The sequence below is a fragment of the Rattus norvegicus genome, chromosome 9 (assembly GCF_021556685.1).
Source record: "Rattus norvegicus strain SHRSP/BbbUtx chromosome 9, alternate assembly SHRSP_T2T, whole genome shotgun sequence".
Taxonomy (NCBI): domain Eukaryota; kingdom Metazoa; phylum Chordata; class Mammalia; order Rodentia; family Muridae; genus Rattus; species Rattus norvegicus.
In genome coordinates, this window is record NC_141542.1 from 37,755,105 (window position 1) to 37,779,672 (window position 24,568).

At 39.4% G+C, this 24,568-nt stretch overlaps 1 protein-coding gene across 1 annotated transcript in view; it reads right to left on the reverse strand.

The window, feature by feature from the left end:
- The window catches only part of Pkhd1 (PKHD1 ciliary IPT domain containing fibrocystin/polyductin), a 490,001-nt gene that overhangs the window by 42,354 nt on the left and 423,079 nt on the right, over positions 1–24,568 (reverse strand). Inside the window, exons 61-62 of the mRNA XM_087568149.1 lie at positions 13,404–14,421; positions 1,889–2,024 (exon numbers count right to left, since the gene is read on the reverse strand). Of these exons, the coding sequence (XP_087424275.1) occupies positions 1,889–2,024; positions 13,404–14,421 (1,154 nt within the window). The remainder of the gene's footprint in view (positions 1–1,888; positions 2,025–13,403; positions 14,422–24,568) is intronic.

Below are 24,568 nucleotides of genomic sequence, written 5' to 3' on the forward strand. Positions count from 1 at the left end.
CAACCCTGAGATTTCACCTTACACCAGTGCGATTGGCTAAGATCAAAAACTCAGGTGACAGCAGATGCTGGCGAGGATGTGGAGAAAGAGGAACACTCCTCCATTGTTGGTGGGATTGCAGACTGGTAAAACCATTCTGGAAATCAGTCTGGAGGTTCCTCAGAAAATTGGACATTGAACTGCCTGAGGATCCAGCTATACCTCTCTTGGGCATATACCCAAAAGATGCCTCAACATATAAAAGAGACACGTGCTCCACTATGTTCATCGCAGCCTTATTTATAATAGCCAGAAAATGGAAAGAACCCAGATGCCCTTCAACAGAGGAATGGATACAGAAAATGTGGTACATCTACACAATGGAATATTACTCAGCTCTCAAAAACAACGAGTTTATGAAATTCGTAGGCAAATGGTTGGAACTGGAAAATATCATCCTGAGTGAGCTAACCCAATCACAGAAAGACATACATGGTATGCACTCATTGATAAGTGGCTATTAGCCCAAATGCTTGAATTACCCTAGATCCCTAGAACAAACGAAACTCAAGACGGATGATCAAAATGTGAATGCTTCACTCCTTCTTTAAGTGAGGAAAAAGAATACCCTTGGCAGGGAAGGGAGAGGCAAAGATTAAAACAGAGACTGAAGGAACACCCATTCAGAGCCTGCCCCACATGTGGCCCATACATATACAGCCACCCAATTAGAGAAGATGGATGAAGCAAAGAAGTGCAGACCGACAGGAGCCGGATGTAGATCGCTCCTGAGAGACACAGCCAGAATACAGCAAATACAGAGGCGAATGCCAGCAGCAAACCACTGAACTGAGAATAGGTCCCCTATTGAAGGAATCAGAGAAAGAACTGGAAGAGCTTGAAGGGGCTCGAGACCCCATATGTACAACAATGCCAAGCAACCAGAGCTTCCAGGGACTAAGCCACTACCTAAAGACTATACATGGACTGACCCTGGACTCTGACCTCATAGGTAGCAATGAATATCCTAGTAAGAGCACCAGTGGAAGGGGAAGCCCTGGGTCCTGCTAAGACTGAACCCCCAGTGAACTAGACTATGGGGGGAGGGCGGCAATGGGGGGAGGGTTGGGAGGGGAACACCCATAAGGAAGGGGAGGGGGGAGGGGGATGTTTGCCCGGAAACCGGGAAAGGGAATAACACTTGAAATGTATATAAGAAATACTCAAGTTAATAAAAAAAAAAGAATATCATAGTTTGAAGATTCTGAAAAAAGACATGTGGTCACACATATATGTTATAAATCACACATGTACTCCCTAGAAGAAGGAAAGGGAGGAATGCATTTCTTCTCATGTAAACATCAAAATTGATGTATTGAAAGAAGAAAAGGGAAGTTATTTTATGGAGACTTAAAGCAGGGTGTGTAAGAGGAGAAAGTGGACTGGAGTTACAAAAGAGAAGGGTTTCACAGCTTTCCTAGGGAGGCTGGTAAGAAAGAAAGGGAATGGAAAAACGCATCTGAAGGAAGCAGCTCTATGGTAGAGCACTCGTTTCTCATAGGCACCACTCTGGGTTCAATCCTCCATGCCCTCAGAAGGAAAAGCAATAAGCAGAGCCAAAGCCATGGAGTCTGAAGGCAAGATTTCATCAGAGACGTGAGTCTTTCCTTCATGAACAGAACCAGCACTGGGAGGGAAAGACACATCAGAAGTCTCTGTTTTGCCTGTGAGAAATTTCAAACCCTCATAGGCAATGCAAGAAGACACGGTGTGATTTGCATGAATGACCAACGCAGTGAGGACGTCTGTGTGCTGCCAATTTCATGTGGCAGACGCTCTGTGAATGTATATGGGGATGTTTAGAAATACAGCCCATCCTGTGGAGAGCTAGTCAGATCGGAGAAGTTACCTTCTCATCCAGGAAGATGAGCCGTGGCTGAATCGGTAATTCTATTCCCACTTCCCCATCCGAAGGCTGCACCAGGATGGAAACCACAGAGGGCCGGGTATATATCTGGTTTCCAGTTATTAAACTACTTGCATTTCTAGAAAACACAAGATGAATGGGATCAAAGCATCCATAGTATTGCAGGATCATTGCAGTTGCTGTTTTCCATAGAGCAGTTGCAGTGCTGAGAATATTTGAGTTGCCTTTAATTTCTACAAACTCCATAAATATGCTGAAGTGGGTAATTCTGTATTTGCACATGAATTGTGTCTCACATATTCTGCATTAGTCATGCTTAAAATGTGGGTAAAGCAATTGAAAGTGAACTTATAATTTCCATCAGCATACATTAAGTTAGGTTCCAACAAACTTTAGTGAACAATATGATGAACTAAGATGCTTACAAGGCAAGAGTATGCTCAGCCATAAGCTGTTGAAATGACTCTTCTGGGAAATACCTTGATTTGTACCATTTCTTAATGTCTATGGCACAAATACTTTCCCAGCATGGCTGAGTCCAAAATACCTAGATGCCACTAAACAAAGGTCAGGGGAGAAGACCCCAACTCCAGCACGCTGCCATTTTTAATCCATACTCTCCAAATGTACTTGCATTAAATAGATACCATAAGTGCACACTAATTGTAGATTTTAGAATCAGAGGGTGAAAATAAAGATGGTAATGGATATTCACTGTGCACTATGTGCTTTTAGCCTTTCCTGTATAAGGTTACTATATCTTTTTTTTTTTTTTGGTTCTTTTTTTCAGAGCTGGGGACCGAACCCAGGGCCTTGCGCTTCCTAGGTAAGCGCTCTACCACTGAGCTAAATCCCCAGCCCCAGGTTACTATATCTTTAAAAGGGCACCGTGAGCTAGATGCTTCTATGTATGTTTGAGGTACCAAAAGAAGGATGTAACAGAGCTCTTCTAAGCTGTAACTGTTTTTGCCACTGATCCAGGGAGCTATATTGCTTCTCTCTCTGTTCAAACACGCATGTTAATTGCTGGTGAGACCTAGCATAGAATAACTACATAACTTCTGATACCTTGAAGCAACTTTGACTCAGGTGCTTTGGAGTGCTGAAAGATGTAACTTATGAGGACATTAACAAGTCACTATTCCCTTTATCTTATGCATTACATATCATAGGCATGCAACAGATGCTTCACAGGTAAGTGGAGATCTATAGATAACATATACTGTACATTTGACACCAACATGTAGTGTTATTTGATAAGCCGCTTTCAAAGCAGTTAGCCCTGGTCTAATGAGGTTTTCATTATATTTTAAACTGTAGCCTCAATTAAATATTTCTAAGTCACATATTCCATTTTTTTTTGTCTTCTACTCTCCCCTTGTGGGAGTAAGAAAGTATTAAGTAATATTGATCAAACGCAGCATGTGATGGGTGAAGGTAGACATTAGTTCTGAAAGAGGAAATAATGGAAGGATTATTACAATGTGTCAAAAAATATGACATTTCTCTATAGGGAACAATTTCCTTGTGCTCTCTGAACCAGAGAAAGGTACAGGCAGGATGGGAGTAGACGGTGCTGGGAGCTCGGTTTATCTACCAAGCTATGGAAGGCACTGGCTGCTGAAACCTCTCCCTGGAAGTTCTGTACCCAATCATCATGTATTAGTTTGCTTTGCTTGAGTAGCTAAGGTTCCTTCCTTTGTTAAAAAAGGTACAATGTACACTAGCGTTGTTTTTAAAATCTATGCCAGCATTCCCCATCCCCAGGTTGAGATGCAGCAGATTATTAGAAAATTTTAACACCATTACTAGACTATATTCCTCTCCTACACTCACCCTCAAATGTTTTCTGGTGAGAAATGGGTAGGGGCCAGCAGCTTGGGTTAAGGAAATTGAAAATCCCATTAAAAATTCTGACATAAGTTCATTGGTATCTGGAGACGCTAGGTTGGGAAGCAGTGGCCTGAACTCTTACAGAAAGGCCTGTTCCTGACACACTTTAAAGTTTATTGTGAGCAAACATCTCTTATTAAATGTAAACAGCCTCTCACCGGAGGTCAGAGACGTGCGACTGCAGAATATCCCAAGGTAATACCACTTTAAGCTCCACATAAACTCCTAAGCAGTTTCTATCCTAAAACCTGACCGTAGGTGGTACAGTTTTTTACGATATGTTATAATAGTGCAATAAATCTGTTAGCTTAAAATCGAATCTCCGTGGCCTTTTAGAGAAATCATCATTAAATGCTGGGTCCTGTTAATGATGCCATTGAAGTGAAATTGTTTAATCTGCTAAGGGGGTGAAAGGTCACCAAATGAATTTTTTATAATACATCAACTTGACACGCAATAGGGAAAACTGTAATAGATAAAAGCAAAGGAAAAGGGCACTGTCTTCTTCTGATAGGTCAATAGCAGCCAAGAGAGTCACTCATCCACTTTCCTTTCACGATGGGGCTCCTTTTGCATTTAATATGGACACCCAATTAATACCTCAGTACCACAGACAACCTCATTTTAGGTGACTTATAGCAATTTCTCCCCCTTCCCTGAAATGAAAGTGATCACAATACATCATAGCATTGTGCGAATTAACGTTAATTGATTCAAGTTACCAAGCAATGATGGGCCACTTATATAATCTAGGCGTTATTGGGTGCTAGAAGGGATGGAGGGAAGATTAGATTCCAGTGTCCGTTGCTGTGACGACGGGAGTCACCTGACACCTTGTTAGACAGTTGTAAGGTTCTATTGCTGGCCCCAGTGGGGTCGTCAGTAAACTGGAGTGATGTCCAAACATCATTACACGCTGCTCCAATATTAAAGCAAAGGGATTAGCAACTTATTGCAAGCAACCTGGATTTGTCATTGTGCTGTCGTTATCCAATTTCCAACTGCTAATGTGACTGTAGCCTGCAGGCAGAAGGACCTACAGCCAAACTTTAAAAAATGGGGGAGGAAAGTTCCCTCCATCTCCTCCGGTTTCAAACACTATTTAACAGCTTGCAATGCTCAGTCAACTATGTGAAATATATTTCTCCCTGCAATATTTAAGTGCAAGCTGAAGAAGGGAGATCATAACAACACAGGAATTTCCCAGCTCAGAGACCACCAGTAATCCTTCTAGCATGGGCTTCTAAATCTAGTAGTCATAACATCCTTACCTCCTAGACTTGGCCCAAGTGCAAAGCAAGGACAAGATAAGACTTGGCAGACATAGCCAATGGAAATAAATAAAACCTAGTAGTGAGCCCTGTTTCTCAACGAGCCCTTCTGTGATGACTGTGGGTGCTGTTGGGGACTTCTGGTGCTTCTTCCTCATTGTGTTTCCCACACCCCCAGGATTGTTAACTAGTTTTACACTAAGCAAAACAAGATTAAAAAGCAAGCAAGTAAACAACAAAAACAAAACAAATCTTCATGGTTTTATTAATTGTCCAAGGTATCCTGAACACCTACGGTCTCTCTTCTTTTCAACATACTAGACAATTGACAATCTCGATGTACCATGAACTAGACTTGAATAATGGAATGGGGAAGTTTCCGTACCCTGGAAGAAAAAGTTTTCCAGTCAATTCCATTTGTCAATCAATGTTAGACCTCCTGGTCTGTGTAAAAACTTCTTGAGGCAGCATAAGATATGCAAAGATAAATAAAACACTATGACTCTGCCCCTGGGGAAGACGCTTCTGTACTTCTGGAAGACAAGAATGACTTTCCTTGCTATCCCTCTGAATTGATACAAACCATTTTATTCACATTTATTGATCCTTGAGATCCCTATTAAACCCAGGCAGGCTCCCTTAGCAACTGTCCTCCCTAGTTGGGAAGAGTGTCTTAAGGTCTAACAGTTTCCTACTGGCACTGTGGTCCTCTCATTTCCAGCCTGACACATTGCAAGTCCCTACTACATCTCCCCATAACACTTCACCCCCTCAGTACCTGATGTGTCTTTTCTTCACACACTTAAGTCATCCACTGTCTCAGGAAGGATATTACCCATCTTGGCCTGACCAATTTCAACTTTGGGTATACTGCCCACACATACAAGCTTACTTCTGGGCTAATCCATTTGTGGTTAAACTCTTAGAATGGCCTGAAAGTAGCCATTTAAAAAAGCAATATGCCCAGACTAAACATGGTACATCTTTTGACAATTTGAATGAGATGCAAACATTCAGGAAACAAACCTAAAATATTATAATTGTTAAGTTATCTAAGGTATTATTTTATGAGAAATATGGCCTGAATAAAATTATAGATTAAAGTTATTCAGAAAAATGGAAAATAGCTATTAACTATAAAATATTCAAATATTTATATATTAAATATACAAATATTCAAAGTTTTCTATTTATGTGGAAGTACTGTAGTAGTAAAGTTCTTGTTAGAAACCACTAAGAACCTGACAGAAGAGATTAATAAAAGGTAATGAGGATTGTGGCATGTAGGTCCTACAGAGAAGCACGAGGGAAACCTGGTGTATTAAACACATAGAGTTGGTCCCTCAAGGGAAGGGATATTGTCCCTGCTATCCACCCAGAAAACAGATGTGTTTACTAGTCCTGGGACCTATGCTCTATCTGTGTGGCGGGAGACTCGCTGGTACTGGATTCTCCCACAGACCCTTATTGTAATTTGTTTTTTCAGCCAATCTATAGAATGTATCTCTCTGGACTTTACAAGGAATGTTGATGTAGCTACATTCTATCAATATTTACCTTCCTTTTTCCCTCAAAGAGATTTATGTATACTTCATGGCGCATGTGGGAATGAGTTAATCACCACAATAAGTTTTCACCAAATTGTGCTATGCTTAAATATGCCTAAAATAAATTACTCAGGCTCGGATTCCAGATGTTTAAACCAATACTGGCTGCTTGGTCTTATTGAACTGAACTGCCCTTTTGCCTTCAGCACATCATCTTTCTACAGGCCACCTGCAGAAGGTTACACAGGACTAACAGACTCAAGAAGTTAAGTCACTATTGTGATGGTTAATTTGCACTGTCAATTTGACTGGACTTAGAATTACACAGGACGTAGTGAGACAAATTTCTCAGTGTGCTCATAAGGAGCTTCCAGAGAGGGTTAATTCAGGAAGAACTACCCAAACTCAATACGGTGGTTATGGGTTGGGGGTGCCTATGGGTTGGAGGCCTGGACATAATAAAATGAAAGGAGCAAGATTCAGAGAACTTGCATTTATTTCTGTTGTCTGGCTTATGTCATGTGTCCTGTTTCCATGCTCTACCTTGCCCTCTCCAATTCTGTACTGACTGTCCTTAGACCTTGAGACAAAACAAACCTTGACACCCTCAAGTTATTTCGGTTAGGTATTGTGTTCACAGAACTAGGAAGACTTCTGACAACATGTCACCATCTATGAAAGATGCTGAATGATCCCTCGTTATGAATATAAAATCTGATTAGGTGCTCTTGAAAATATAAAATAAACTGAAATGTGACTAGTAAACATTATAGAGATGAAAGTATACATGTACATATAAACTAATGGGCTGGTTCATGTTGAATTGGTTAATTAACCCCTTTTGGGTATGTCAACTTTTGTTTAAATTTTGAAAATGTCTTTCATAAATACACTGTATTTATATCATTTCTATTTCTTCCTCCCCTCCAACTCCTCCCACTATCCTCTACTTTCTCTAGCATTACAAACACACACACACACGCACACACACACACACACACACACACACACACTATTAAATGCTAAATCCATGTAGTATTATTTATGTGTACATGTGTGTGAAGTATAACATAACATGTTTTCATTAAGTAATTGAGAAAATAGTTTTAATTATCCACACTTGAATTGTATTTTCAGAGTGGTGATATAATAAAATATTTTAATATTCATCTACATATATAGCAATGTTTAAATTTGTATAATATGTTGGACATGATAGCCATTCCAATAATGTTTGGGAATAAAACTTGTTGAAATATAAGTTTTCATGAGGTTTCTTATTTATCACATTACTCACTATAGGTTCATATATATTTTAATGTATTTTTTAAAGTAGTCTGGACTAATTTTTGGAACTGGGAACTAATGTGCCTGAGGACAGAGATCATCTAGGTATAGGGATGTCAGCAGTGGTAACAGATTATAGATAAAAACTTGTTCACAAGAAAAGGCGAGGAAAAAAAACCATATAATCTTCAGAAAAACAATCAAAGATGCATTGGTTTCAGAGCATTGGGTTGAAGTACAATAAAGCCTAAAGCCATTATTGGAGACGTAAGGCTCTGAAATAAATGACAATTTTACCCATGACTCTGAAGAATCATCAATTCAAGGGGACTGTGAATTGTGAATGAGCTGTGTATGCCCTGATATTTCCCATATAATAAGGCTAGGTATTCAACTTTCCCTGAATGTTTTTTATTTCTTTTCTTTTTAGTCCAGGTTAACCTCAGCTTCATTACATATGCAAGCATAACCATACATAATGATCCTCAGCATCCTCCACACAGTGCTGGTGCTGTGCGTGCTTTCACACAGAATTACGTGGCCATGGGCATCACACTCAAGGATTAACGCATGATAAGCATGCACTCTACCAATTGATCTAAGGTGCTAAGCCATTTTGAAGACTTGAAAATGCTACCACATAACAATCAAATTTTAGTTGTGCAGAATGTTTGCTAAAGTAACAACATCTCACTTTCCTAAAAAGGAGTACATAGGAGGTTATTAAAATGACAGTATTTTGCTATTCGCCCAACTTAACCAATTTGTGCACTTGTACTATACTTAAATGTTCTTTCATGACTCCAGCTTGCTTTACATTGACATAAATACATGACCTTATAAGCTCCTAATGTGAGGGATGAAGAGATGGCTCGGCACTTAAAGAATTTGTACTATGCTCGCAGAGACAACTTTGTTCTCCACACCTTCTCAGAGCCTTTAACTCCTGCTCTACGGAAACTGATGCCCTTTTTGGGACTCTAAGAATCTGTATTCACATGTACATACTGCACAAAGAAACACAGACACACATTTAAAGATAACTTTTTCAAAAGCTAGTAATATGTTAGGCATACCCACATGCAGATACACACATGCATGCATGCACACACACATGGAGATATATACATATGCATATATGCATGGTTACAAACATGCAAACATACACATGCATACACACAACACACACACACACACACACACACACATTACTGCCACTTTTATTCCTCTTTTCACCCAAATCATTTGTAGGGCTCAAGGCTCAGGTAACTTCATAAATAAAGAGATTTATGTAGCACAGTTTTATGACATGTTTATTTCTGTTGCTATATAACACTATGGCAGAGTGGCTGACATATTAATACTAATGTGTGTTCTCCAGGGAGGTCAGGAGTCTAGGCAGACATGGATAGGCTACTTTGGTGTTCTTGGAGATGCATTCTGAATGAATCTAGCTCTAAACCCACTCAGGTTGAAGGGCTTTCTCCTCCTAGGATACCATGCGATGCCTATTTTGTACTCACTATCTACCTGCCCTTCCCCCTTCCTTCCTTCCTTCCTTCCTTCCTTCCTTCCTTCCTTCCTGCCTTCCTTCCTTCCTTCCTTCTTTCCTTCCTTCCTTCCTGTATTCTTTTTCTCCTGTGTGTATTTAGGTATATGTGTCTACTTGGATGGATGCACGTGTGCTTACAGATTTCTATGTATCTGTGCAAAGAGAGCTCAGAGACTGAATTGAATGTCTCCCTAGATGGCACACTATTCCATATACTGAGGTATGGCATCTCCTTTGAACTCATTTGACTGTGTTGACTAGTCTAGACAGCCAGCTTGCTCTGAGGATCTAATAATGTTTCTGTCCCATGAGCATTGATGGGCAGGCACCACGGTGGCCCAGCATTTCTGTAGGTGCTATGGTGCTGAACTCTGGCCTTCATGCTTATAGAACAAATACTTTACTCACTGATCATCTCCACAGTTCCCTTGCATCATTTTGTGGCCTCCTAATGCCCTTAACCATGAGGAATCAAGTCCTCACACCTTGAATTGCTCTGCTTTCCCCATCTGGTTTCCTTCCCATATCAGGAAAAATTCTGCTCATTCTGAGACTCATGCATTTGACAGAGCCAACTCTGCATATTCTTCCCACCTTAAGGTCAAAACATACCACAGAACACAGCAAAACCATAAAAGTTCATCATTCGTACGAGCAACAGCTTACACAGGTGCATTGTGGGAGGACACAGAAATTCTGCCAACTACGCTTTGGTTTTAACAGCCAAGCTTCTGTAAGGGAGATAGCTGGAAAATTTTTATATGTCTGTGTGTGTGTGTGAGGGTATGCTTGTGTTTGTGTGTTTGTGTGTGTGTGTGTGTGTGTGTGTGTGTGTGTGTGTGTGTGTATGTATGCCAGAATACATACACCCTGGATAAATATATAAAGTAGTGAGCGATTTAAGAAGATATCAAACTCAAGTCTCTGATCTTCTGGGATGCAGGTACATAGGAGCCCTGTAAATTCATATTCCAGTAGGGAAATGAGTGAGGCAAGAGGCAGGAGACAAATAAGGAAGAGAAGAAAGACGTACAAGGGTGAATGAAGGTCAAGCTTCTAAAAGACAGGCAGACATTACTAGCTGTTCTGTCAAGATTCCTGAATACAAAGTAAATGTCATCCTGGTGGAGATCTTCTAGCTTGAATAGAGAGATATAGAATGTGTGCTTATCTCTTCCCACTAAAAACTCCACTGAAACCATCTGAAGCATAAAACTGGGTAAAAGTAGTGATTAAATGCAAGAATGAAGAAGACAGGTGAATAGTAAACTGATTGCATGTGTCAACAGGAGTTTGAAAAACTGGAGAAAAAGTTCATGCAACTGACCTAAGTGAGCAGAGGAAATTTGAGTCCTGAATTCCTGGAGGGAGGATAAAAAATGAAAAGACAAATTGACTACACACCATAGCAACTTCATTTCTCCCCACCTTCATGAAAATAAGTAGTGGTTTTCTGGAAATAAGTTTCCAGGATGGCCTCATTCTGTAACCCCCATATAACAAAAGCGACCTTCCGGAGGACTTCATTAGTACTTCCCCCAAAAGACTTCATCCTTAGACTCTTCTCTGTAGTGTCAAGGTCAATTCATTAGTGTGCTGATGGCTCTCCAAGGAGCTCAGCAGAGGTCCTAGCTGATACTGGTAAGAGCTGAAAGACACGGAGCTGGCCTTGGGGTTTGTATATGCCTTCAAGGCTGTTAAGCATACAGTGCAATGTTCAGGGGCATAGGCAATCTTGCTAAATGTTTGTCAATTCTATGGGGAGCATGCTGTTTCTCACTCCACAGAGATTTTTGTCAGGTATGCTTTATAGGAGGCTTTTCTTTATCCTCACATGATTTGTTTGCATTACATCTGGAAAAGTATCTCTTAAGATAGAGAAACAAAGTGGAGGATGTAACAAATTTGAACAAAAAATCAATGTCATATTATTCATGCTTCTAGTTATTATTATTATTATTATTATTATTATTAGTAGTAGTAGTAGTAGTAGTAGTAGTAGTAGTAGTAGCAGTAGCAGTAGCAGTAGCAGTAGCAGTAGCAGTAGCAGTAGCAGTAGCAGTAGTAGTAGTAGTAGATTAGGCATATACGAGTCAGAGGTGAAGAGGGCGTGTAATGACTGGGTGATGGACGTAACATTTGTGCTGAGCCTATCTCCTTTCTTCATTCCTATCAGATGATTTGCCTGACAAATACCTGATATATTCCCTACATATAGCCAGTTTACTCTGCAGGTTTTCCCCAGTGGCTCTTGATTGCTTCTGCTCATTATCCTCTCTCTCTCTCTCTCTTTCTCTCTCTCTCTCTGTTTCTCTCTCTCTCTCTCTCTCTCTCTCTCTCTCTCTCTCTCTCTCTCTCTCTCTAAAATGTGAATGCACACTGCAATGTTTGGACTGGTGCTTCTTCCCAGCTCCATGCTTCTAGAAATAAGACTCAGACTCAAATTATATTTACAAATATCATGGTCACAGAGCTAGGCTCATTTTAACCTACATTCTACCTCATGGTTTCTTGTATTCAGGTAACAAGCATCTGTCTTGTCACATCTTCCCTAGCAACTCTTCCTATGCCTGACTTTATCCAAGAATCCTTTCTGCCTCCCAGACGTTTTTACCTATTTCCTGCCTAAGCATAGGGTATAGGTTTTTTATTGACAGGTGATGTATCTGTACAATACATAAGATATTATCTCTACAATGTTCAATGTTTTGGAATAGTGACCAAATTATACAATAGGCTAAAGCTTTGCTCTCTAAGTATACATATAAATTTATAAGAATTCAGTGAAGCCTAAATGAAATTACAGTAGGGAGAAAAAAAACAAAATCAAAATGCTTCAGCACTCCTGACACCCATGTTAACATATAAAACATAATAGTAAGACTAGAAAGCATGAAGGATAGCTCAGGGGTTAAGAGCACTTGTTTCTCTTGCAGAAGTCCCAGACTTGGTTTCCAGCACCTGTCTGGTGACTCACAAGCATGTGAAACTAGTCACAGAGGATCTATTCCTCTCTTCTCACTTCCACAAGCACCAGATATGCATGTGGTACACATACATACATGAAAGAACACACTCATACATATAAAATAATATAGGAAGTTTTAAAAAATAATATCACTAATTCATTAAAATTCCATGCATATTGATTGGTCACAGCCTTCATGACCCAGTCATTTCCCAAAAGTTCTTAAGTTTTCTACAGCTTGTACCCATGTATTGAACAAATGACTCTTGTGAGTATTCTCATATGCAATTGTGTCTCTTAACACTAAAAAAAAATCCATGCATAGCAAAAATACTCAATTCTATATTAGAAGCAACCAGGGAAAACTATGCTGTCATTTTTGCATCTATGAACAAAAGGGATACGTATTTGTTCTCAGTGTTAAAATGGAAAATATAATTCAAAAATGTGAACTAAGCTTTCATATGAATAGCTACTCTACATAAAAAGTTAGGTGCCCTCTCCCAGGGATGAGCCTTCTTATTTGCTATTCAATATATGTGGTCAAACTCGGAAACCATATGTATACCATCAACAAAGATAGACCCCAGAATATTGTATTTACATATTTATGGACACAAATGTGTGTGTGTGTGTGTGTGCGTGTGTGTGTGTGTGTGTGTGTGTGTGTGTGTGTGTGTGTAACAATAAAAATCAAAGGAAAAACTATCAATTTGAGAAGGCAAAATAGATGGGGTTGGAAGAAAAGTACCTGGGAACTGCTGAAAGAATGGAAAGTGATCTAATTCCCCTTTTTAAGTATCCATAAATGAATTGGTTAAATATGCCTCCAACTAGGTGTAGGACTTTGTTTTTTTTAAGTTTTTAATTCTACTGATTCTTTTGTAACTGATTGTGAAGACTAAGCAAATTTTAATAGATGTCAACATGGACTCAAGAAATCACCCTTCATCCAGATGTTTTGATAATTAGCGCTTACCTATATCCTGTGACTCCCTCTGACTGAGCCACTAGTAGGGCCCCAACAGTCATACCAAGGACATTTTCCAGAACTCCAGTCTGTTGAGCAGTGATAACCTGGTGAGCCAATTTCTGTAATCTGTTACTTGGTAAGGACTGAATGAATTCACTGTCCCTTGCATTTGGCAGATCACCGATTTCAAAGACAATCACCTTTGAGAAAGTTTCCAGAGTGGTTGCTGGTGTGATTGTAAATGATGCCATTTCTGCCATGAGAGGTCTGCGTTGAACATATCTGCTAGAAGGGACAGCACAAGTCACAGTTGGGCAATTGCGCTTTCGTTTTCCTTCACTGTTTGCAATGGCCTTTAAGGTCTCTTTGTTGCCAGGCATCTCAAGAGTGAGTCTGATTTGGTTTTGGTCAATCTGGAAGAAGCCTCTTAGACTTTCAAGCACTGCTTTCTCCCAGCCCTTTTCTAGGACTGAAAATGTCACTGTCAAAGCCAAATGAATGGAAACACTTGAACGTATTTCAACAGCCTCCTCTCCTTGCAGGACAACATACAAGAGGTTATTCATGATGTCGAAATAGTTGGCACCAACAGGCTTATCCAACAGTGAAAATGCTGACTCTACTGGTGTAGGTGGAATAAAGCTCTTGTCTAAGAAAACGTAGGGGCTCTGAATCTCATTGTAGAACACAGCCAAGATGAGCTTGGACGCTCTTCTGTTTGCCAGTAGAAAAAAGTGCAGGAATGGGGGAGTTCGCTCTGGAAAGCATACTTTGGTCATTTGTCTGGTTGGTAAAATGGAATAAAAAGTAGACGGGGAGCTTGTGGGAAAGCATAGACCACTGTCCTTCACAATACTGAACGTGTCCACAAAGCCATTAGTAATGGATACAAGTGGGTAGAATTTGGGGATTGTCCAAGTTACATCAACATTATCAAGAATTAGGACTGCATTCTCAGTCTGCTTACAGAAGAAGCCCTGGATCATGGCTCGAAATGTGCATTTCTGTTCTTCTCTGAATATACCTGTGAAACAAAGGAAACAAATGAGTAACATTTGAGCAGCAACTAATGAGGACTTTTACTCCACTGTTCTCACCACCACGTGTTATGCTATGAAATATTTATTGACCATTTAAGTATATTAGATATTGGGAACTCAATTGGCTCAATTGGCACAATTTGCACAATCATGAAAAGATGCTTTAAAAATACTCGCTTGACATATTCTAATGATATACGTACATGGCATGTACTTCTTTTAATCTTCATTTTTTACAGTCCAGTAATTATCTCCCTCCCATTATGCCCTCCGACAGTTCCTCATCCCATTCCTCCTCCCCTTGTCTTCAAGAGGATGTCACCACACTCCACCGGACCTCCCCATTTCCTGGGGCTTCAAATCTCTTAAGGGTTAAGTGCCCCTTCTCTCATTGAGGCCAGACCAGTCAGTCTTCTGCTATATAGTGTCAGGGGCTCAGAGCAGCTAGTATGCTGCCTGGTTGGTGACTCAGTGTCTGAGAGATCTTGTGGGTCCAGGTTAATTGAGACTGATGGCCTTCTTCTGGGGTCATCCTCCTCCTCAACTTCTTCTAACATGGCATGTGCTTTTGAAATTAACATAAAAACAGGATATAACTAGTAAATACCCAAGAGTCTCGGGAAAATGAAAACTAAAACTGATCGAAGAGTCCATCATCCTACCTTAGAGTGGCTACTGTTAAAAGAACAAACAATTGTTCAATAAATGAATGGAAATCCGCAATTGACAGGAGTGAGGAGGTGGGGAGTATGGCCAGGATAAGACAGAGACCTGGGGTAAGGGAGGCCCCCCCAAGAGTCAATAGGGTGACCTTCGCTGTGACTCACAACATTGGGATATGGAACCTGAAGAGACCACCTTCTGTAGCCAGGCAGGATCCCCAGTGGAGCAACAGAGATCAACCCACCCAAAAAAATTTTACCCCAAAATGTATCCTGTCTACAAGAAAGATAGGCATAGTGGACAGAGCAGAGATGAGAATGGCCAGCCCATGGGCAAGCACTAATCCCTGACACTATTAATGATACTTTATTATGCTTACACACAAGAATATGCTGTCCTCTGAGAGGGTCCACCCAGGAGCTGACTCAGATACAGACATCTACAGCCAAAGAGTGATTAGAGCTTGGAAATTCTTAAGGAAGAAAAGAAGGAAGGATTGTGGATCACAATAAAGGGGATAGAAACTTCATAGGAAGAGCAAGAGAGTCAAATAACCTGGCCCTTGGAACTCTCAGAGTCTGAACCACCAACCAAAAAACATGCACGGGCTGGACCTAGGCCTCCTTGCTAGTATGTAGCAGATGTGCAGCTTGGTCTTCATGTGGGTACCCAACAAATGGAATGAGTGCTGTCCCAAAAGCTGTTGCCTATATGTGGGATAGGTTCTTCTAGCTGGGTTGCCTTGTCTGGCCTCAGTTGGAGAGGAAGCACCCAGCCTTGCAGAGACTTGAAGTCCTAGGGTAGGAGGAACCCAGGTGGCCCCCACCTGCTCAGAAGAGAAAGAGCAGATGGGGAAGGCTTGTGGGAGGGGGTGACTGGGGGGCAGTGAACAGGATGTGAAATGACTAAGTAAAACAAATAAAATTAAATTGAAAAAAAGAGCAATAACAAACAATAGAATGAGGGTAGAGAGGAACACTATGTATTGCTGATGGGTTTGCACATTTGTAAAACTATATGAAAATCATTATAAATGTGTCATTTTTAAAAAAAGTCTCAAAATAGAACAACCCTTTGGTCCAACTGTATCATGCTAAATACATTGAAAACTTTACGTCTTAGCATTGATACATTTCTATGTTTATTGGTGTCTGTTTACAATAGCTAGGTAAGGGAACCAGCCTAGACATCTATCAACTTATAAATGGATAATAAGAACCCCACAGTAGAGTTTCATTCAGCTGTTTAGAAAAAAAATGAAATAACGGTATTTGTGGGATGAAGTAGAAGTTTCTAGTTTGTTTAAATACTCAGTTGTATCATGTAATGGTTTGCTGGAATCTGTCTTGTGAGAGGGTACGTGATGTTTTGCTGGAAGCAGACACTTGAGAAGGTGCATGATGTTTAGAAAGAATATAAGCAGAACCTCACAGATAGTGAGAGGATACTCGTGCATTGCTATGTCATACACCGCTCTCTTCCTTCTTTCCTTCTTTCCTTCTTTCCTTCTTTCCTTCCTTCCTTCCTTCCTTCCTATCTTTCTTCCTTCCTCTCTCCCTTCCTTCCTCCCATCCTCTCTCCTTTTCTTCCTTCTCCCCTCCATTTCCCCTTCCTTCACCACTCTCTCCTTCCCTTTCTTCCTCCTCTCCTATTAATTTTTCAGATCAGTATACAAAGTAACAGAGTTAACTATGGAATCCCACGCATATTTGTCTTCATTGATATCTTACTCCCACTCACCTCCCCCATTCCTCCTGCTGGTCACCCATAGTCCCCGCACTCCCTTCATGTCACTTGCACTATGTTATGTTTTTTTTTACCCCAACAGAACGCTCCCACAAGACATAGTTTTCCTTCCCAACTCCCCTTTTCAGTTTCATTGCCACCGCACTTCACACATATAAATAAAGTTAAAGACTAGGATGCACATGCGACAGAAAACATTTGGTGTTTGTCTCTCAGGCTTGGGTGGGACTAATTTGCTTCCTATAATAATTTCTTCCTGTTCCGTCAATTTTCCCACTGCAGGTTTAGATTTTTCACAACCTACTTTACTTGTGGTTGTCAAACGTTTCAGCCTTCCTTCTGAGCCATCGACCAAAGGTCAGGGAGAAAGAATGTTAGTAAGAAAAGGGAGTGTGTGGACCTATTTAGAAGTAGTTCCTGGGAGGTGATTACACTCTCTCTAGAAAGGATACCAGCAGTACAGTACACTCGATTCACAAGCACCAAACCCTGAATCAGCAGCTGTGGCACAATCTAACAGAAACAACAACGTTCTGCCAAATCGGCACCAGTCAGCGGAAGTGGCCAGAATCAGCCCAAAGCTCTTTGGCAAATTTCTCTCTTTGAAGGGAAAAACCAGTGAAGACTAGCAAAGCATTTCATGGTATAATGATGAAGGGGCATCCTCAGCAAAAGCAAGAGAAGCACTGTATGGCATAGCAATGCACGGGCATCCTCTCACTGTATGTGGCATTCCGCTTATAGTCTTTCTAAACATCATGCACCTTCTCAAGTGTCTGCTTCCAGCAAAACATAGCATACCCTCTCACAAGACAGACTCCAGCAAAACGTTACATGACACAACTGAGTTTTTCAACAAACCAGAGACTTCTACCTCATCCTACAAATACCATTATTTCATTTTCATAAGAAGCTGAATGAAACTCTACTGTGGAGTTTTTGTTATCCATTTATAAGTTGAGAGATGCCTAGGCTGGTTCCTTTACCTAGCTTTTGTAAACAGACACCAATAAACATAGAAATGTATCAATGGTAAGACTTAAAGTTCTCCTTGCCACACAGTGCTTCCTCCTGTCCAGGAAATCCTAGAGAAACTAGTAGTAGACATTCATATCACTTATGATATTGCAAAAGTTTTAGAGGTTCTAGGTCAGGATCCCCAAATACTAATAGCAAAGGTTTTCCTATCATTTTAGCTAAGGACATTTTAGAGGACAGCATGTTTTATAGTTGCAGATTTTATAACTGAGAAAAAGAAATGGTTTTAGGAGCTTCACTTCAAAACCCAGACCTTCTCATATTAGGCACACTGCAGCTCCATATAGGATGGAGAAAACAGAACCGAGGACTTTTGGACACACACTGACACCATAGTTTCTGCACTCTGAAGAAGATGAGTCTTAACAGTACAATCAGGGCCTCCCATCTTCCACTGCATTCTCAAAGATAATATTTGGGTAATATGGCAGAGAAAAGTTTTTACAATAGTCCCCACTCCAGTTATCAGGAACCACATTAAGACCAAGCAGCACATCTGCTACACATGAGTGGAGAATCCTAGGTCAAGCTCGTGTATATTCTTTGGCTGGTAGTTCAGACTATGAGAATCCCAAGGGTCCAAGTTAGTTGATTCTGTTGGTCTTCCTGTGTGATCCCTATCTCCTTCAGGATCTGCAATTCTTCCTGCTATTCTTCCATCCAAGCTCAATCCACTGTTTGGCTGTGTGTGTCTCTGTCTGTCTGAGTCAGTCTCCATTCAGTCTATTTTGAATTAAGAACTCTTTTTATTCAAATTTTATATTTTATAATCTTATCTGAGGAATCAAAAGTAGGTTTAAAACAATCTGTAATAAATACTTCTACTCCCTTTTGACACAGTAGCATAACTACTCCTTACAAGAATCCAGAGTATGATTCAAAATGACTAGAACAATACAAAATTAATCACAAAATTGATTAATGTTTGAACACAGGGAAATATGTAATGTCTGAATATAGTTTTTGTACATTGTAAATGTGTACTGAATTACCATAATGTACCCCTGTATGGATATACAAATTTGTCTCAATAAAGTTCTCTCACACACATATACCCAGGTATACATAAATATAGTTTCACACACATATGCAACCCTATATACACACAAATGTGTCTACACACAAATACATGCATATATACACACACACACACACACACAATATTACCACAGGAATATCTTTTTGCTTAAAAATGCTCTTGCATTTTCCAGATTTACTATAATAACAGTCACACCGTTTTAAGGCTTCCAAAACTTATAAAAATATGGCATGTCTGTAATATGAGACTCTCAGTAGTCAGAGCTGAAATTTTGTTGTCAGTGTGGTAATGACTGGGATTTTATTTTCAATCTTTCCCCAAAAGACATAAAGTTGCACAGGACTTTACCTAATTGGCAGTGTCATTATATAATGGACATATTATTACGGGAAATTCAAAAGATTTCCTCTTTTAAGAGGAGCTAATACAGACAGAAAAGAAGGAATCTCACCAGGCCTTTATGGTCATCTCTAATAATATAAAAAGTCCACAAATAATGAAAATTCTGAGTATTGACAATATTCTACACACACACCCCTCAAAGCCCTGGCTGCATTGGAAATGCATTTTTCATTCCACAGAATCATTTTTCCTGTGTGTGTGTGTGTGTGTGTGAATATGTGTGTGTTTGTATGTGTATGTGTGTGTATGTGTGTGTGTATGTGTGTGTGTTTACAGTCTTTACTCAACATGAAACTATAGAAATAAGAAAGCAAATTCATGCTTATTATTATCTACAGTTTCTTACAATGGACCACATGGAAGAGAAACATGACTGTGTTGATACCCAAGGTAAAGTCTGTGACATAAATGTAAAAACCCTATGAAAGGATTAAAACAGAGTTGGGTGTTTTAATATATATATATAACATATATTAAATTTCCTAAGAGTTTAAGAAACAGTATGGTATTCCTGTCAACCAAATGGGAGTAGAAAATTTAAAGACTCAATCTCTAAACCTGGAGGAAAAGTGAGGTATGTGGCAGAGGTCACAGAATATTGAAGGCATTCTCATCCTCTAGGAGCTTTGAGGCAGTCATCTTAGAGTCACCTGTGAGGATGGAGCTAGGGGATGGGCTTAAGGGCAGAGTTTAGGTGTAAATGCTAAGATTGAGAGAATGATGTCAAATGGAGAAGTAAGCAGCTTATTTGGATTTTAGTGCTTACCTGAGTGAACCATTCTACAAGAACGTGGCTCAAAGTTGTTGATTCTAAATTAGGAATGTTATTTATTTTAATGCAATTTGTTCTTATTTCATTGATTTTCTTTTTTGGATACTTAAAAATATAAGTATGTCTAATGAATTTGTGTAGTAAAATCCAAGAGACATTCTAATGAAATACATTATGGAGACATATAAGTTCTGCTTATATATTAAAAAACTGCAATTATCTTAATTATTGAGTTTTTTAAAGATTAGGTTTATCTAAAATACTTTTCATAGAATATATTTTGACTCTATTCTTCCTGGTGCCCGAAGTCCTGCCTAGTCCTCCTCACTTTCCTACCCAACCAACTTCATGATTTTTCTTTCTCTTAAAAAAAATCAAAGAAAACAAAACAACAACAAAATGAAGGTGGCAAGCCTACAAAAGAAACAAGGAATTCATGTTGTAGGTCCTGCCTTGGAATGTGGTTTATATATGCAGTGATATCCCATTGGAGAAACCTGAGTTTCCTTTTCCCAGAATGTGTCAATTACAAGTAACTCCTTGGTGGAACTTTGTGTCTGCTTAGCCTTCTTGGTGCTTGAACTCTGTCTCTCTTAGATCTGTGCAGTCTTTGTGTGTACTGTCATAATCTCTGTGAGGCCATCTGTGAATCAGTCCTGTTGATTTGGAAAGGTGTAGTTTCTTTGGAGTCATTCTTAGAACTTTTCTGCCTCCTCTTCTTCATAGATCCCTGAGCCTTGAGGGCAGTGGTTTGGTAAGAGCACTCCATTTACGACTGAGTATTTCAAAGCCTCTCACTCTGCACATTGTTCAACTACAGGTCTCTGTGTTAATTTCCATAGACAGAAGGAAGAAACCTCTCTATTGAGTGTTGAGTGAGGCACTGATCGGTACATATAGCCATATGCCATCAGGTTATTTTGTTGCCTTGTCCCTTTATTAGATGCATTTTAGCCATGTTCCTTAGTAAGATGTTTTCACCTGAGGGCAATGCCTATCTACCCCTGGTGGTTGGCCATGTCGACAGTATCAGATATGGATTCCATTTTTCTGGAGTTGGCCTTAAATCCAGTATAAAAAAATAAAACGGTGATTGGTTACTTTCACAACGTTTGTGCCATTATCGCACCAGTGTGTCTTATAGGAATGTCACCATTGTAGGTCACAGTGTTTGTATCTGGGTAATACTAATGATTTTTTTTTCTAGTATCATATTGAGTACCTTTAGGCATAAAAATTATCAATAGGTTTTATTTTGATCTTCATACACATACACACTGGTTCATTGCTCACACTTGATCCTTCCTGTGGCTTGGATATTAATCAAAATGTGTGAAATCACAACTAAATTTTAAGTTCATAATAATCCACATAAGGGTCTAAAGAGATAAAAAGTAATGGAATACAAATGCCATGACAACAGAAGTCAAAAGTAGTTGGCAGGAGGAAGAGAACAAGGGACGGGAGTAAGGAGGCACAGGTGGTAGCAGGAGAGTAAAAATAAGGACAAACAGTATTGATGCACATATGTGCAAATGTCTCAAAGAAACACTTCTTTATATAAAAATTAGAACTGATATAAATGGAAATGTCATAAATAACATAATCATAAAATCAGAGAAATAATAATTTATTAACTTATTTCATCCTGATTAATTTTTCTAAATTTAATTAAACCTTTTGTATTCCATCCTTATATTATATAGATTTTTATATTTCCCATGAATGACTAAGAAAGAAAATGCAGCCTTTTCTCCCACCTTATGACTGATACTTGTTTTCCAGCATTAGTTGTTTAGAATAAATTCATTCATCTTTAAGGTTTTTTTATTATGTATACTGATACTTTAAAATTTTCACTTATAGATAAGCTGTAATATTAGATACAATTTGGCAAATCAGTATTCAAGGCAGAGTCATTTCAAACTCTGTATCTAGTCTGCCCTTCATTTTCTCCTGTAAATCAGGACAGGTTCATATCACAGAGGGGCCTAAGGTCTGGCCCCTGTGTGTCATAACATCGGGTAAGCCAACATTTATATAGAGTAGAAATTTTATAAAGAAGTATTTGGTGAAATACAAAAGTCATACCCTCTCCTATTAATTTCATATTTAAAGTATTATGCTCTCCCAAATTCTGTGGCCAGTCCATGTCATGAACCACCACAGATCTCAAAATAAAGGAAATTTAGAATGGAAAGGGGACCATCTTTATAAGTCTCAATTAAATTATGATATAAAATACTTCACAAAACTATAATCCATGTAATCATATGGCTATAGCTTTGTTAGTGATACATGGAAGGAATTTTTATCAATGAAGAGCCTTACACATGATTATAGTCTTCACGGAAGGCCTATCTGTATTGTGGGAAATGCCTTGGTTAGGCCCAATAAAAAGGTGTGGCCAAAAAAGGGTAAATGGGATCATGTAAGGCTGGGTTTATGCTTGGCTAGGAGAGAAGAGAGTGAGTAGCCAGTGACAGGAGTCTTTACAACAACTAAGTAAACAGAAGCATAGCTCATTTTAGCTACTTAAGAGGGAAAGTCAAAGGCCACAGAGAATGTGGTGTCAGAAAGGAAGGAAAGAGCTTCGAATGGTTGATCTAAGATTTCATGAGTTATAGGACTCTGCATTTCTTGATTCTTTAAGGTTATTAGTGATGACATTTTCACTAATACAATTGTGTGGGTGAACATTAAAGTGCATTGGAGAGGAAAGCATACCCGATTACATCAGTTCTTCACTTGATCTTAGCCAAAAGGCCGAGAAGCGATACATCAGTTCTTATCGAAGGTCTTTTCTTGATCATTTAGGCTTCTAGAAAGTACTTAAAGATGACCTGTGTAAAGGTCTGGCTATGGAAGTACAATTGCCAGATTGTGTAGAAAGCTGAACCACAACACACAATCTATAGTAACCAGACAGCTACGTTTCTATCCACACCAACCAGTCATAGAAAACAAAACAAAAAACCAAAAAAAAAAAACCAAAAAAAACCAAAAAACAAAAAAAACATTCTTAAAGCGCACAGCTGTACTTTATTAATAGCTTCTCATGCCCATTTCCCTAAATTTCCCTAGTAGTCATCATCGTCGCCATCGTTATCTCATCTTCATCTTCATTGTCCTTCTCCTCTTCATTAATATTATTTTGGCTCAGGTTCCAATGTAAAAGCAATTGTAAAAAGCCCAAAATGGATCCCTAACCAATCACATAGGGTGCTTCACAGTTTGCTTTAACTCACTTTGTTTTGACTTATTTCAGAGAGTCTCTAATGACACTCAAACATGCCTCCAATTCTCCTTGAATTTTCCTTCTGTTTTCAATATAAGCCTTTCCACCCATTTATCTACCTGTAAATCTTTGTCAAATAACAAAAGATACTGGATGATTCCTTTGTACCAAGTTCACAACAACTGGCATTTTCTTGGTGCCCATCAGATGCTCTTTGTTTATTCTCATACCTGTCAAGGTTCGGCACAAGTTACCTACTCTGATAAGAATTGTAAGTTTGTTAGGATAGAGGGAACAATGGGCCAATTTCCATGACCTCCTATGACTGGAGAACATGGTCCAGTGTATGCACATAAAACATATATACACTAGTGAAATCAAGAAGTAATCCAGAAGCTACTAGCAGTGGTTACACAGAGGGATATTACGCACTGTATGGGAACAGCATAGATCAGGAAAGGAAACAAGGTTTGGGGTATGACCTAATTCTTTACAACACAATGGAAGTGTAGTGGAGTAAAAAGGGGCAAATCATGTTCCCTGGAAATAATGACTGCACTGGTTCCAATTTCAAAGATTCATCCAGCTTTGGGAGTGAATTTTGAACAAGTGAAACGAACAGTTAAGAGCTGCTGAGCATCTCCGGGACCTGATGCTACTTTGAAGACTGTGCTTGCCTGTGATCATGGCAAGGGATGTGAATGAAAGCACATTTTATTCTCATACTAAAGTTTGTGTGGAAATCACAAGTGTTGGTAGTTCATATAGTTTTTGTCAGTCAATGGATTTTATATGGTAGCAAAGTGGTCACTTTATGGTTATTTTAGTCACTGTAATAACTTGGTGACTGAAGAGAACTTTGGGTATAGAACTATGTGACAGAAAGCCCATAGAGTGGCATCAGGAAGGAAGCACAGTAGGATCAGAATTTGAATGGCTAAGAACTTGGCTTTGTCTTAATGAAGCCTTCATACCACCCTTTTCCTTCTTCCTTCTTCCCTTCTTCCTTCCTTTTTTCCTTGCCTTTCTCTTTTAGCCCCTCTGGCTACTTTTATATTTCTATCCGTATTCCCCTTTAGATAGTTAGCTTAATTATTTCTACATCATAGACAGAAAATTGAATCACAGTTGTATGAACTCAACAATATTATTTAGAAGTGAGGAGGAGGAAAAGGAAGAGGAAGAGAAAGGTCATACAGGAGGAGGAAGGAGGAAGGAAGGAAGGAAGGAAGG